Here is a 16,401-nt window from a genome sequence, read left to right on the forward strand (position 1 = left end):
ATCTAGGGTTGTGGTTTTGGCAAAATAAAGACCGTGGTGGGAGGTAACCTGTAAATATCAAAGTATTCATTTGACTAAGATAAAATGAAACTCAGTTGGTGAATGAATGCATTGGACTACTAGATTAATAAAGTAGGAAATGTAAGATAGTGTAAAAGTTAAATAATCAAGTGCTTCTATATGTGATGGTAATGGGTAGGATTGGAAAAAAGGGAGCTTTGAAAATTGATTATTGTATTTGGAGCAAGTGGAGTACTAACATGGTGCAAGATTCCATTCCAACTTGATGAAGAATATCTTTTACGTATTGAGTTTGAGGAAGGAAAAATTCTTTGGTATGCCTTAAAATAAGTCTTTTAAGACTAAAGGTTTGATTATAGTCAATGTCCGAAAACTAACTTTGGCCTTGAACAATTATATGTGCTTTGAACTTGTTGGCTCATCTGCCCACATTATATATTTATTAGATTCTAAGGTTTAATCAATTAGAAAGTACTTAATGGTGTAGAAGAAGTGTAGAGAGAGGAAGAGAGAAGAAATAAGGGCAAATGAGTGAGAGAGAGGAAGGAAGATGAGGAGAGCTTGAAGAACTCATGGAGTAGCTCTCTCTTTGCTTGGCCAAAAATTTGTTGATAGAATAAACAAATGGGGAATGGCTTAATTGAAACTATGAACTGTAAAATGTTGAACTAATGCTCCATATAATGTTGTTTCATGCATGCTCTGTAGGGATAGTAAGATTCAAGTGAAGTTGTTATTCTATGCTGAAAAGGTGAAGATTGGAGAGAGAGAGAAGAGAGAAATTGAGAAGAGTGAGAGAGGAGATTTGAAAGAACTCAAAATTCTGAGTTTGTTGGGGGTCATGCTTGATCTTGTTCTCTATTTAATGATAAAATTAGGCTAATTACAAAAATACCCCTCTTGCACTTAAACCACTTAACTTCTTATATCTCGCATTCTACATATCCTATGTACATGAAACTTGGACCATATATATAATTAAGTATGTAGCACAAGATAACATAGAAATAGAAAACATATGCTGATGTGAAATGACCAAAATAACCCCTCTCTCTTGGGAGAACATTGCTGAATTCTCAACTTGATCAATTGAAGAAGTAGATACCTTAATTGGTATCTTAAGTATTGTTGCACACACATCATTAAACGAGGTTTGGCTAAGGAGTTGAGTACCGAATTTTTTGCAACATCCAAGTAAGGTTATAAATTAGCAAGGCATATAACAGAAACAAAATCTTTCCTTTGTTTTGCTTGATTTACAATCCCAGTTTAATATGGTTGAGTGACTATCCATTCTTGAAGTAGACCTCAGAAAAGGGCAAAATATTCATGAAGATTTCCTTTATGCCTTGTCCTACACTTCTCTTGAAATATGTCATTAACTTTTTGAAGATTGTCAAGTGTAGAATATAATTGAAAACATATATCCCAAATATCCTTGGTTGTATTCAAATGAATAAAATTGTTGGCAACCACTTCTTCCATGCTATTAATCAACCAACTTATAATTAATGTATCTTCCTTCAACCACTTTTGATAGAAAGCATTATCAGTACGGGCAGGTGGCTGGTCCAAGTGTTCAACAAGGTCTCTTGTTATCAAAAACCATTTAACGGATAGAGATAGTTGTTCCAACCTTTGAGAGGAATGGTAGTAATTCTCTAGAGATCATGTTTGCTGAAATCAGCATAACTCGAGAAAGAAGATGAATTACTTGAAATTTTTGCCATCGAAAACAAAACCACAAGGACTTCCCTCTAAAGAGCATACAAAATACACTTTGAACTAACCCTAAAGGTAAAACCTTTCTCAATTAACTAAACAAGCACACAACTTGTAGATTGAATTCATGAACTAACAATAAAAAACATAAGCATGCAAGGCTTAGCAATGTGAGGGCACGGGCATGACTTGACTTAAAAAATGTTATACTCTTAAACCAGCACCCTAAACAGCCTTGGAATACTGATAATCAAGATGAATAAGTCAGGAAAAAGTGTTGATTTTGAAGGTAATTCCAAAGACACCATGAACAAGGAAAAAATGAGTACCTATATTTATACCATTGTAAAATTAAATCAGGCATCCAATCAATTGTTTGATTTATTTTGTTATTAATACCTATAACACTCCCAAAATGGGTTATGCCTTATATATTATCCATGAAATGAAAACCATACAGTTCTCTTGCATATCTAAGATGTATCATAAATTATTGTTAAAGTTGGGTGAAGGTCTTCTCATGAGAACCTTTTAAAAATTCTACTCTTTGATCCATATAAGACTATTTTTATAATTTCTACATGCTCACCAATGTTAGACACAAATTAAAACAAAGATGTTCAATGCATAATAAACATGACCATGGCCTCCATTCGTGACTTCTTGTCTCTTGCATTGCTCATTTTGAACATTTTTGTGCTCCAAGGAATGTCTTGCACTCTTCATGAGGCAACCTTGATGGAGAGGCATGTGGAATGGATAATCCATTTTGGGTGTGTATATGAGAATGTTGTTGAGAAAGAGCGTTGTTTTCAGATATTCAAGGCAATGTTGAGTATATAGAATCATTCAATAGTGTTGGCGATAAATCTTACAAGCTACGTGCCAATCAATTTGCAGACATGACCAATGAATAATTTAAAGCCTCTCATAATGGGTTCAAGCTGTCTCAGTTCGGGGCAAGAACTACATCCTTCAAGTACCAAAACTTTACTACACCGTCAACTGTGGACTAGAGAAAGAAAGGTGCAGTAACGCCCGTTAAGGACCAGGGACAGTGTGGTAAGCTTGATTCAATACTACCCATAGGAAGGAAGATTATGTACATGTTTTTTTTTACGAGTGTTGATCAATTCACTAACTTGTCATTTGACCAAATAGGATGTTGTTGGGCATTCTCAGCAGTGGCTGCCATGGAGGGAATCACCAAGCTAAGCACTGGTAAGTTGATATCCCTCTTGAAGCAGGAGCTAGTCGACTGTGATACTAGTGGTGAAGACCAAGGATGTGAGGGTGGTCTTATGGATGATGCCTTCAATTTCATCAAACAAAATGGAGGCCTTACAATAAAAGCCAACTATCCCTACAATGGATTCGGCAACAACTACAATGCTAATAAGAATCCGAGCATGCGGCCAAGATCACCGGCTATGAAGATGTTCCCGCCAACAGCGAAGAATCCCTCATGAAGGCAGTGGCCAATCATCCAGTCTCCGTTGTCATTGATGCCGGTGGCAACGACTTCCAACTCTACTCAGGGAACAAACCTTGACCATGGAGTGACTGCAGTCGGTTACAGAATAGCTGATGATGGAACCAAGTATTGGCTGGTGAAGAATTTGTGGGGCACAAGCTGGGGCGAAGATGGTTATATAAGGGTGCAGAAGGATGTGGATACTCAGGAAGGCCTTTGTGGCATTGCCATGCAAGCTTCATACCCAACTGCATAAGATCCAATATGATTTGTACATGTCAATCCCATCTTACGTATTACGCTCTTCTTCCTTTTGTTTAAACCACTGCCTTTCTAACCTCTCTCAGAACTCTATTACTTGTTATGAACAAAAAAAAATCTAGAACTTACAAAGATGTGGACCTCTGTCTCTCTATTTTTTTTGTTCCATCTAATTACCACACGTTATGGTCTAGCGACAAACCACTGCACAATCTTCACACTAACACTTCTGAAAAGAATTGTGATTGGTTCAATCGTTGAACTAATCAATGGAAGTGGAGGATATTATCGAAATGTAGGGAATTCCTCAAATTTTATATTGTGATTAGGATTTGCCTCATCTAGGTACACATTTGTGATGACTTTTTTTTTACAATAGCACTAAGGGTGTCATATTAGAAACCAATTTTATTGCTCCTATTGTACAAATCAATGGTGCAGAAATCCCAGGTGATTTCCAACCAATTAACCTTACTTTGATCAAAGCAGAGCTATTAAAAAATCTTCCCAAGAGTGAGAATACGAAAATAACGAGTACAAGGACAAAAAAAAAAAAAAAAGATAGGATGCAAACTTAAACTACTGGAGATGGTAGATAAAAAAAATGATCACATTAACTTTGTGGGTTGACTGAGTCAACTCACAAAACCCGCTCTGATACCATGTAGAAGTTCTGAAAAAAGATAAATACGTCATTGACTTGATGTAATTTGAGTACGTGAGCCTCTATTTATAATAGAAGAAACAAGTAGAATCCAATTGCAATTAAATTACCTTTGTCTCAATTACACCCAAAGTTAAACACTAAAAAATGAGTCCGAGAACAATTAAACACTTAAACATAAATAGAAGACTAACATAACTAAAACACTTTTAACTAAGACTTTTACATGAGACCTCCTACTATGAGACTCTTCTTAGACTCCACCATATTAATTATGACTCTGTGAAACTACTTACAGTGAGAGACATGTAAGACTCTTCCATACCTGTTCTTCAACACAAGGTGTTGGGTAGGTGCTTTAAGTGGACTCTTGTGGTTTGTTGCTATAAATGTCGACAAACCTTTATTTAGTGGATTTTTAACTCTAAGGTGAAAAGTCCTTTGGAGGGGATCAACTATCTGATATATGATTGTGAACCACTAAATTTTTTTGGTGTATTATTGATTCATTAATTTTCTTACCATATTTATTTATTGCACATAGCCTTTGAAGTGAGTTAAGGGTATAATTATATTAAAATTTATATAAACCTATTCATATTTATGCATATCCAACAATACATTGCATATGTTAAATTAACTACTCCGCTAGACACATTAACCCATATTTTAGCAATTCAATGAATTGGTGAACTAGGTTTGCATGCTTGTTTCTTCTTCTATGTCTCCTAGATATAGAGGCCATAAATTTTTTAATTTCTTCCTCCCTACCATCTTCATAGTCTTCTTCCTCATTAAACTCCATCATCTCCTATAACTTCAACTAGTTCTTCATCTTCAATTTTTTCAAAGCTGCAATCTATTTTCTAGCATATACCTCAATATCAAATCAAGATAACAAAGCATTGCAAATCACTAAAAAATAATAATAGAGCATATCTCTAACTTTAAAAAAAAATATATACCAAAAATGAGGATATGCACTTAATCAAGTAGAATAACTTGACCACTACAAAAAGAATGCATGACTGATGAGGCTAGGATCGATGTTGACAAAAGGCATATAATAGTCCTTTAGAGAAAATTTAATCAATTTTCTATCACTTTGGTCCCTATGCTTAGTCAGTTTTCACTATTGGCTAGAGATTCAAACCCGACTCCGAGAGGCTGCTTTTTCTAGTAGGTAGTTTTGTCATTTCAGAACTGTATCTTTAAGGCCTATGTTAGTGTCCCTGGTTGAAAATTTATATCCCAGGAAAAACTAGAAATGTTTTTTTCTAGGATACACATCTCTAAGAAACCTTCAAATAAAATCCTATTAGTCCCTTACTAGGAAATTTATATAATTTTTTTTAAAATTTTCAAGGAAAATTAAATGAACCTGTTAGTACCTTTTTTAGGGAAATAAATGAAAATTAATATTCAATCTCATATATTACCATACTTATTTGATAATTTTTTAGTAAAATAAAATATTAAATACAAAATTGCCATGAAAAATTGCATTGTGTTGAAAGTATTACATCATCAATTATCAAATACTTATTCAAAAAAATTTCATATAGTTTTTTTGCCTATTTCGATTGGAAAATTTGACTTGGAAAATTATATGATTTTTCAGGCAAGGATTTTTAGCTAGAAAATTGTTTCTCAGAAATATGAGGCACTGACGATCGGTAAAAACATGTTTCTACTAGAAATATTTTTTCAGCGTTTCTTGGAAAAGGCACTAACAGGGCCTACAAGTTTTCTAAGATCACTAATGAATTTATGCATGTGACCAGTGACTAGTGATCTGATAAGGGATTATCTCTCTTTGTATTTATCCTTTAGGTTTAGTAGATAAGATTGTATTTATTTTTTCTATTTTAAATAATCAATGTAATTGTGGTTCAATTCAACATATCAGAGGACATTTATCTTTTGCATCTTTTATCCTCCGATTTTTCTTCCGGTAACTCCCTCTCTGCATCCTGCTATCCTCTGAAGTTTTTTGCACTTCCACTGTTTCTCCGCTCGTAACTCCGTCTCTGCGTATGTTGTCTTCCGCTCCACCAAAAGTGATGGATCGACCAAAACCTCCGATTTCTCATATACCAAAATGGCAGACACTTTGCGGATCTCTACCCAAGAAGATCAAACCACGGAAGAGCGGCGTCCACCGCGTTCCTCTGCCCCTCTGTGCCGCTCATGCGGTGGACCCATCGTCTTTCCGCCGCCGAATACCAAGTCATGCCCATCTCTCGTTTATCGTCCTCTCAGAGTTCCGGCCTTGAATGCTTTGCTACCAAACACTGAATCCATCACCCTCAAACCGGTGCCTCAACCGCTACCAGTGTTGCGTCTCAGCCTCTGGAACCACCGCTTTAAAACCCCTCCGTGCAGATGGCCAGAGCATGCGGCTTCTCCCATTGCGGCCACTAATACTCCGGCCTTCTGCCCTTTCGATTTCCCGTCTTCCCCATTCGTATCTTATGGTAGCGGATGAATAAGATATCCTATTATATTTTAGCAGTTAAGTATGATCCATAAGGTCCGGAATACCATTCTCCTATGATCGCCGTAACCTCTCCTTTTTGCTAGCTCCAGATTCGACTGCGGTCATGAACACGCTTCATTGTGAGCAAATGTGAACAGAGTCTTGAACTGATCATCAACTAATGCCCACAACACTTACCGACTATAGTTTCGGCCAACCACTCGTAGCCACCTTGCCGCGTTTAAACAAAATTATAGAGTGGTTGAGCTGGCCACCAAATTAATCTGCATGCTTGACCATTTTACAGGAACTAATGGAACCTGACCTGGGTTCGGTCCGAAACGCCAAAGTGGTGCGATAACCGTTTCACGGATTCTCGGTGGTGGGCCCAGCGTACCACAGTCTAATGCGACTACCATCAGAAACGATCGAACCTCTTCTGCTTCTTTTTCAGCTCGTCACTCTTCATCACCTTCCCCCCTCGCCTCCCCTTCTGGTCTACTCTGTCCTGACCCACTAGCCGTCGGTTATCCTTCGCTTCCTCCAACAAGCTCACTATTTCTTTCGTTTCTCTCTTGTATTTCTCTATAGCTGTGGGTGCAATGAGAGCGCCCGAGAGGTCGATCAACGCCCTTGCCGGCTGGGTCCGGCGGCAGCCGCCCAAGATTAAATCATTTCTCGCCGTAATCACCGGCATGATTGCACTTGTTTTGCTCAGGCTTGTGGTTAGGGATCACGACAATCTCTTTGTAGCGGCTGAGGCTTTGCATGCTATCGGAATTTCCGTTCTTATCTATAAGCTCACTAAGAAGAAGACTTGTGCCGGTAAGTTAATATATTTATCGGTCATTTTATTTTTTTTAAGTTTAGGTTTCGATCGTGTTAATCTCTGGGAGAGAATTGTTGGAAAATGGGTTGCTTTGGCTGTGTTTTGTTGTAATTTTTTCATATGTATTTCTCTAAGGTCAAGAGATTGGTGTAGCAGACTGGTCAGACATTTCCTTTATGTTTTTGTGAAACCTTATTTTTGTTGTTAAAAAAAAAAAAATAGTATTTCTCTAATATGAAAACTTGTGCTGGTAATTTTATTTTTTTTCTTTTGTGATTTTTTTTATACGATTGGTGACAATCTCTGAGAGAAATTTTTTTGAGCAAATGTATTTCTTTAACTGTGTTTGGTATCCTTTATCATTCGTATTTGTAACGTTACTTAGTTAATTTAATTTTATGCGTTTCTTTATTTCGCCTTGCTGTAAAATTATCTATTTCTGTGGTGATCTTAAAGTGTTTCTTTTTTTATGTTGAAAACGATTGATTTTTTTTTGTTGTTGTAGTAGTTGTTGTTATTTTATTTTATTTTACTTTATCGTAAAAATATACTATAGTTACAATAAATGTTTAGAAGAAAAAGTAATGGTTTCTTCTGCTTTTAAATCGTTCAGTTCAAGAATCAACAAAACCACGAGTGACATGTTTTTCAAAGGAAGTAGTTGGGTGTTTTAAGGAGTATCGTGACTGAGGTGACACTACATTCATTTTCTTAAAAGGATTTCAGTTTAGTGAAATTTATTTGGTACTCTTTAAAGGTATTTGGTTCCCTTTGTGATTCAAGGCTTAAGTGGTGAGGTCAAAAGTGGCCATCCATTAGTGTCCTTTATGCAAGTGAATGTATTGATTGCAAAGCAATAAGCAATGAAAACTAGAACATAGCCTTTCAATTCATTTGTAAATGTTCTTTAAGTAGGTACTGCTTGTGGCAATCTGCTCTGTTTTACCTTCTTCTTCCTTTTTTCAAAAAACTAGTTTATTGTAATTACTTACTAATCTAGTTCATTCTAGGTTTCTTTTTATCGGATCAAGTACCTTTATCGGAACATAGGTTGGAAAATATTTTATTGATGATTCACAACCATTATATTTTGCTTTGTTATTTGAAACTTATCTTTCTTATGTAAAAGCCATGGATTTTCATGCCACTTTTATATGGATGCAGGACTTTCCCTCAAAACTCAGGAATTAACAGCTATGTTTTTAGCTGTTAGACTATACTGCAGTTTTGTTATGGAATATGACATTCACACGCTGCTTGACTCTGCAACATTGATAACAACTTTGTGGGTTATTTATATGATACGCTTTAAGCTGAAGTTCAGCTACATGGAGGATAAGGATAACTTTGCGATATATTATGTGGTGGGTCCTCTGTGATCTGATCTTTTTCTTTGGTTGGTGATGCTAAAATTTCCTTTTTTATGAAAAAGGAATGCTAGAAAATTCTGTCAAAGAAAAAAAGGAAGAGAGAATTCAAATGACTAGTTTGTTATGCTTATTATTCATTTATTTGTTTTTAGTGTTCTTTTTGACCCAGTGAAAGGTGGCATAAATTTCTTTTCATATCAGTTGTGGTAAGAGCTTGTCTTTTGGGAGTAATTGAAGTTCCTTTGTGGAGAGTTGCATTCTGGTGGCTGTGAAAATTCGTTCAATGGCATTGAGGTGCCAAGTTCTTAAATTTAGGATTTAGAGGTTTTATTTGGCAAGTATATCTATCTTATTATTCTTTTTGAGTTCCTGAGAGACAACTTTGAGTAGCTAGCAGAAGTTCCTGTAAATTTCCTTTTCTATAGGATCCTATATGGGAGTTTTATCATTACAGGTGCTATGCTCTCTCACTTTGCTATGAGTTCTTCTGTTCATGATTGTACTCCCTATTGGCAAAAAATATGTTGATAGAATAAACAAATGGGAAATGGCTTAATTGAAACTATGAGCTGTAAAATGTTGAACTAATGCACCATATGTGCATCAGTCAGCTTTCTATAATGCTGTTTCATGCATGCTCTGTAGGGATAGTAAGATTCAAGTGAAGCTGTTATTCTATACTGAAAAAAGTGAAGGTTGGAGAGAGAGAAGAGAGAAATTGAGAAGAGTGAGAGAGGAGATTTGAGAGAACTCAAAATTCTGAGTTTGTTGGGGGTTGTGCTTGATCCCAAGGCTTTATGAATATTTCACCAAGTTGACAAGGGATAACGAGTACCTTTCCTTACACCCTTTCGAAGAGCAATGGGAGATGTAGGTCACTTACCTCAGGATCTTTAGATGAATTAGGGTGATGGCTTGACATGAGAGAGGAGGTTGTAGGTTGAGAAGAGGGCACTTGCTGATGATGATATACCTGCAATGGTTTCTCAATAGTAGTACTCAGTGTAGATACAAAACAATCATTGATTGGAAGTGGAATAATTGATGCAATTTTAAGAGTAGGAGATTGTTCGACATTGGAAGGTGAAGACGCAAAGAAGAGAGTATCCTAAAAAATGTAACATCAATGAAGGCAAATGTTTTTTTAGTATATGGACAAAAACACTTGTATCCTTTCTATGTTCGAGAATACCCTCAGAAGATACACTTGATGGCACGAGGAGATAACTTATCTCTGGACTGGCCAAATACATGAGCAAAATATACAGAACCAAACACACGAGGTGACACAAGAAACAATGGAACAAAAGGAAGTAACACCTGGATAGGAATTTTGCCCTCAAGAACAAAAGAGGGCATCTTGTTTATAAGAAAACAGGCAGTAAGAACAACATCACCCCAATATGACTTGGGTACATTCATATGAAACATCAATGTCCGTGCCATTTCTAACAAATGGCAGTTTTTACATTCAACTACTCCATTTTGTTGAGGAGTAAACACACAAGAAGTCTGATGAGTGGTTCTTTGACTTTAACAAAAGCATTGAATTTTTTATTCATAAACTCAAGTTCATTATTGGTATGCACAATGTGAATAGAAATGACAAACTGATTCTTTATTTCATTATAAAAAAATTGAAATGCATCAAATGCTACAGACTTCATTAGAAGGAGATAAATCCAAGCACACATCAATGTCTGTGCCATTTCTAACAAATGACAATTTTTACATTCAGCTACTCCATTTTTTTGAGGAGTAAACACACAAGAAGTTTGATGAGTGGTTCTTTGGCTTTGACAAAAAGCATCAAATTTTTTATTCATAAACTCAAGTCCATTATTGGTATGCAAAATGTGAATAGAAACGACAAACTGATTCTTTATTTCATTATAAAAAAGTTGAAATGCATCAAATGGTACAGACTTCTTTAGAAGGAGATAAATCCAAGCACACCTACTAAAATCATCAATGAAAGAAATTAAACCTATAACCAAACAAACTAGTTACAAGACAAGGACCCCAAACATCAAAGTGGACAATCTTGAACTATTGACTAGTCTTGTGATGTGAGACTGGAAATGAACTTCGGTGATGCTTGCCTAGTTGGCACGATTCACACTAAAAAGAAAGATCAGTAGGAAATTTTGGAAATAGTTGAATTGGTTTTTTAGTGACGGATGACATAATCTCAAATGTTGTTGAAGAGGTGAGATTGTAGAGTGTAACGCGTGTAGAGTATTATCTGGCCAGTGGCACTTCAAATAATATAATGTGCCTCTCTTACGAGCAAAACCAATCATATTCTTTGTCGTGAGATCTTGAAACACACAATGGGCAGGATAGAAGGTCAAAGAACAATTCATCGACTTAGCTAGTTGACTATTGAAGGGCATGTATGAAAGAGTCTTTCATGATTCTCAAGGCAAGAAGTCTCACAGAGCCAGAATTAATGCGATGGATCTTACAGGAGTCTCACAATAAGAGGTCTCATAGATGAGCCTTATTTAAAGGAGTTTAGTTATATTAGTCTTCTATTTATGTTTAATTGTTTAATTGTGTTAGGATTTATCTTTTAGTGTTTGACTTCAGGTGTAAATGGGATATGGATAGCTTAATTGTAATCTGATTTTACTTATTTCTTCTATTATAAATAGAATCTCATTGTACTCAGTTATGAATAAGTCAACGAAGTATTTCTCTTTTCTAGAAATTCAATGTGGTATTAGAGCAGGGTTTATAAATTGACACAACGTCCATTTATAGAAATGATGTGGTTCACTCTCTTAAAACAGGTTTTAGTGTAATTTATTCTTTTTCAAGTTTTTTAAAATCGTTTTTTTTATTCCTTATAGAATTTCAATTGCCCTATTCCTTAGCTCTGTTTTTTCCGTTCTTCAAGAATAACTTCTATAGTCATTCCTTCCACAACTCTCTATGTCTAGTTCTCATGAGCAACTTGTTTGCTGCTGAAGGTTCATTGTTTTTTTCTCCACTATGTTGTTGTCGAAGGCTTGTAAAAATCAGTTTGTTTTACCATATGATAGTCTTGGCTTAGGTGGTAGCATAGTCACGTGTGACCTCGTGTTTGTTGGGTAGAGTCTTGGTTCCTCTTGCTGCTGAGTCTACCATGAATTTATGTTTATGAATTTCTCCTCGTGCTTGGTTCGATAAATTTACTACTATAGTTATTCACCTTGGTTCACATGATGTAAAAGTGATCACTCCGTATTTACAAAAAAATCTACAAAAAGTATGATTCTTATGACTATTTATGTTGATGATATTATTATTACTGGGAGTGATATTGAGGGTATTCGACATTGACTAACAAACAACAGATTCAACGGAAATGTAGGAACGAGTAAAGCTAACTGAGGAGTTAAGAAAGTTGCATGAATGACAGTACCAACTCTTTGAACTGAAGACATAGATGCATCAACTAGATTAACATGTTTTATATTCAAAGACTCTTTTAGATCAGAAAACAAAGACAACATACCTGACATATGAGTGGTAGCCCTTGGGATGCACATGAAGAGCAAACATACTTGAGCTTGCTAGAGTGGTAGTAGAAGCAGAAGCTTGAGCCATAGATGCTGAAGAGGAAGCAACTGAAAGTTGAGCCATACGCTGCACAATCTATTGATGTTGCTAAAGTAACTGGTGCATCTCATCTGGAGGCCACTGGTGTGACAATATTCACCACCTCAGGCAGGGTTCCACTGCTATCATGAATAGTCAAATTGGCCCATGCCAGTTTACCAAATTTAATCTAGCACCTATTTGAGAAGTGATTTGTTCTTCCACAATGATTATACTTCTTCTCGGACTTACCATCACCTCGGCTAGAGTCATCTCTACCTCTAGGTTGCATTGTTCAAGGGGAGAATGCTAAAGTATGCCGGTTGAAGAAAGTTATTTACGGCTTTAAACAAGTCCGAGCTTGGTTTGAGAAGTTTAGTAATGTCGTGACATGATTTGGGTTTTATAGAAGTCATTGTGATCATTCGGTTTTTGTACTCAAAAGGGAGCAAGGTATTGTCATTTTAATTGTGGATGTTGATGACATTATCTTGTTTGGCAATGACTTAGAAGGGATTGAAGAAGTAAAATAGTATTTGGCCACACAATTTTAGACCAAAGATCTGGAGCAGCTTAAGTATTTCATTGGCATTGAAGTTACTCGGAGTAAAAAAGATATTGTTCTTTCTCAACGAAAATATGTTGTTGACATGTTGAGTGAATATGGCATGTTAGGTGCTAAGCCAGTGGACACCCCCATGGAAGTGAATGCTGGTCTTCATGACTCTCATAGTCCCATAGTCAAGGATAAGACCCAATACAAATGCCTAGTTGGCAAGTTAATCTATGCTACAATCACGTAGACCTATATATCCTTTGAATCGGAAGCGATGAGCCAGTTTATAGAGAATCCAAGGTTGGTACATTTAGATCACATAATCCTGAAATATTTAAAAGGGCTCTTGGAAAAGGCTTAATATATACTCAAAATGATAAGATTGATATATTAATATACTCAAAATGATAAGATTGATATATTGGATTACTCTGATGCAGATTATCTTGGGTGCGAGACGGATAGGAGGTTTACTGTTGTTTTAGAGGTAACCTAGTGATTGGAAGAGCAAGAAACAAACTATAGTGGCTAGATCTAGTGCAGAGGTTGAATATAGGGCAAAGGCTCACACAATCAACGAACTTATGTGGGTCAAGTCTGTTTTGATTGAATTTGGTTTTTTTGTTCCAGAACCTATGACTATGAAGTGTGATATTAAACAACTATTTTTATAGGAAGCAACCATGTGTTCTATGAAGAACGAAACACATTGAATCCGATTGTCATTTTATTAGAGATGCTGTCATGCAAGGGAAAATAGTCACTCCATATGTGAAGTCCTCAGAGCAACTTGGAGATACATTTACTAAACATCTTAGAAGGAAAGAACACTTCGGATTTTCTTACAAGTTGGGATTGTTTGATATCTATTCTCCAGCTTGAGGGGGAGAGTTAAATTACATAAGCAGGGGTATTTTGGTCATTTTTCCTTATCAGACTAGTGTCAGATTGTACCAGCAGGGTAGTTTTTATTTCATATGCTTATGTTTCAATGTGTTAGAATCAGAGTTGTATAAAGAGAGATATAAAGTATTTTGTACTCAAGGACATTTCTGTCCTTTTACTTAAAACTCACTCGTTATAAAAAGGGATCAGTCTCGAGTTTCGAGAGTGATTGACGCAGCCTCCTTGCTGCTACTCAAAACTTCTTGTCTTACCCTTCTCCTCTTCTATCTTCATATTTCCTTCATTTTTGCATATTTTTCATTTTGGATCCTTCTTTACAAAATGGTTATACCTTTTAGTTTGTAATAGAAAAGTTTAAAGAAGTCAGAATATTATTTGAGAAATTTAAGTGCTGCTGATGTTTCATCTTCTAAAATAGGTGTGAATATAATTTTAAAATCTAATAGTCTCTTTTTCCTGTATGGAATCCTTTGTGGGAACACTTATGGAGACTGTTTAACAACGGTAATAACTTTTTTGTTATTTTCTTTGACAACCATAATTATCTTGTCCACCTATTGTTGTCAAGACACCATTTGGTTTCCCTTTCGTTGGCACCTGGTGTCTGTTTGGAGTGAGAAATGAACATCTTGAGTTTATCTTTTAGTTGTGTCTGGTCTGTGTTTGGAGTGGAAAAGGAAATTTGTGAGTTTGGTCTTTTAGTTTTATACTGCTTCCCTGATTTAGGTTTCATATGAATGGAAGTTGGGGCTCTGTAAACCCATTGTCTGGTGCTTCCACTTGGTTCTAAAGTATCCATCGCATGGATGTTATGATTTTCATGTTTATGAAATGATCTGTTGTTATTTTTACATAGATTGTTCATCTTTTGTGCCATTTTCAACTGAAAATTTAAACTTTTTTATTTTTCTCTCAGTCCACTTATTATTATAATTGTATAACTAATCTTTTTCAAAACTTAGGTTGTACCATGTGCAATACTGGCTCTTCTCATCCATCCATCTACATCACACCATATTTTTAACAGGATTTGCTGGGCATTTTGTGTTTATTTGGAAGCTGTTTCCGTATTACCACAGCTTCGAGTGATGCAAAACACGAAGGTTGGTCTTTGCTAAACCGTAAACATTTTGTGGTGAACTTTGTATAGCTCTCTGTCTCTCAAAAGGCTAAGATTTAATAAAGATTTGCTGTGTTTCCAGATTGTTGAGCCGTTCACGGCCCACTATGTGTTTGCATTAGGAGTGGCCAGATTCTTAAGCTGTGCTCATTGGGTTCTCCAGGTTTTGTATCTTAATCTTCATTTTATCATATTTGTCAAGTTTCTTATTAGGAAATGAGTTATTGCAGCAGTTTGAGAAGTTCTTGAAGAATTTAAAAGGAAAACCAAGATAGAGCAGCAGAGAAATTGTGAGATTGTAGACATTGTAAATTGTGGTTTGTCTTTACTGATTTTGACAGGTGTTGGATACCCGAGGCCGGTTATTGACAGCCTTGGGCTATGGGTTGTGGCCACCAATGGTTCTTCTCTCTGAAATTGTTCAAACTTTCATCCTTGCCGATTTCTGCTACTACTATGTCAAGAGGTGAGGTTAAATCTTAAGGTCTCTGTGGTGTTCTTTTGGAAATATCTATTTTCTGAGTTGCTTTATGGACAGTAGTGTAACTCTGCTTTCTTATGCTTCTATTACAGTGTTGTTGGTGGGCAGCTTGTGTTGCGTATTCCACCTGGAGTCGTGTGAATATCAAGTTCTGTGTAACGTGACGATTTACTGCAGTCACGAATTGCCTTAGAAGTATATGATATTCTGAAATCTGCCCTGCCCTGTGGATGCCCTTGATAGTTATTAATTTCTCTTTCCTTTTCTTTTTTTTTTCTTCCGTTTTTAGGTTCAAATAGGGAATTAGAGAAGTCTCCGTTGAAGCTCTTGTCCTCATACTAGGTGAAAATTATGATTTTTAATTGTTGGCAACTTTGTTCTAAAAACCAAAAATGGCAACTGAGATTTGTATTATATGTATTATTATTTATTTGTTTGTAATGTACACAAAGACACAAGTTATCCTTGCCATTGAGTTGTAGGTCCTTAAGGATCCTTAAAGCTCTTTAGAGACTTTGCCTTGCTCATCAAGTGTGTTGAAACAAGAGTTTGATCATTTTTTGTAGAATAACCCCAATTGGGGCAAGTAGGTCTGTCCTAGACTACATAGTCCATAATAGTGACATAGGTAAATATGGAGTTCTTGTGCAGGGCTAGTCCATACAATTTAGACCAGAAGATGTGGCCATGGTTTTGGCCTTGAAATGCCATGACTTCTCTATTATTTTACGTGGAGATGCTGGACCCACTGTGATAGTGCAAAAGCATATTGGGGTAGAGACCAAATTAACAATGCTCACGCTAGTCAATAAGTTCAAGGCCTTAGTGGAGGAGGGCAATGACTTGGAAGACATTGTTAGGGTTTATTTTTTTGTTTTTTAATTGATTTGTTGTTCATAATAACTTATGGAGGGTTGAGTAGATATTTGTCCA

General features: G+C 36.0%; 1 protein-coding gene and 1 pseudogene across 1 annotated transcript; both read left to right on the forward strand.

The window, feature by feature from the left end:
* The first annotated feature begins 2,385 nt into the window (after window positions 1-2,385).
* LOC137938151 (senescence-specific cysteine protease SAG39-like) lies at window positions 2,386-3,473 on the forward strand (annotated as a pseudogene).
* Window positions 3,474-7,080: 3,607 nt separating this feature from the next.
* LOC137938845 (uncharacterized) lies at window positions 7,081-15,937 on the forward strand. Its single transcript, XM_068783911.1, has 6 exons — window positions 7,081-7,446; window positions 8,615-8,814; window positions 14,830-14,970; window positions 15,070-15,150; window positions 15,329-15,453; window positions 15,561-15,937. The coding sequence occupies exons 1-6, from the start codon at window positions 7,224-7,226 to the stop codon at window positions 15,607-15,609; spliced, it is 819 nt and encodes a 272-aa protein (XP_068640012.1). The 5' UTR covers window positions 7,081-7,223; the 3' UTR covers window positions 15,610-15,937.
* Window positions 15,938-16,401: the final 464 nt, after the last annotated feature.

The sequence above is a fragment of the Aristolochia californica genome, unplaced genomic scaffold (genome assembly GCF_029961685.1).
Source record: "Aristolochia californica isolate CCGP_79_NKW_82.1479 unplaced genomic scaffold, dmAriCali1.0.hap1 SCAF_8, whole genome shotgun sequence".
NCBI lineage: Eukaryota > Viridiplantae > Streptophyta > Magnoliopsida > Piperales > Aristolochiaceae > Aristolochia > Aristolochia californica.

Excerpts from the sequence above, each read along its gene's own strand:
- LOC137938845 (XM_068783911.1), top strand. The coding sequence starts at position 7,224 with ATGAGAGCGCCCGAGAGGTCGATCAACGCCCTTGCCGGCTGGGTCCGG. Across the intron at positions 7,447-8,614 it reads TAAGAAGAAGACTTGTGCCG|GACTTTCCCTCAAAACTCAG; the intron begins GTAAGTTAATAT and ends ATATGGATGCAG. Across the intron at positions 14,971-15,069 it reads GAGTGATGCAAAACACGAAG|ATTGTTGAGCCGTTCACGGC; the intron begins GTTGGTCTTTGC and ends CTGTGTTTCCAG.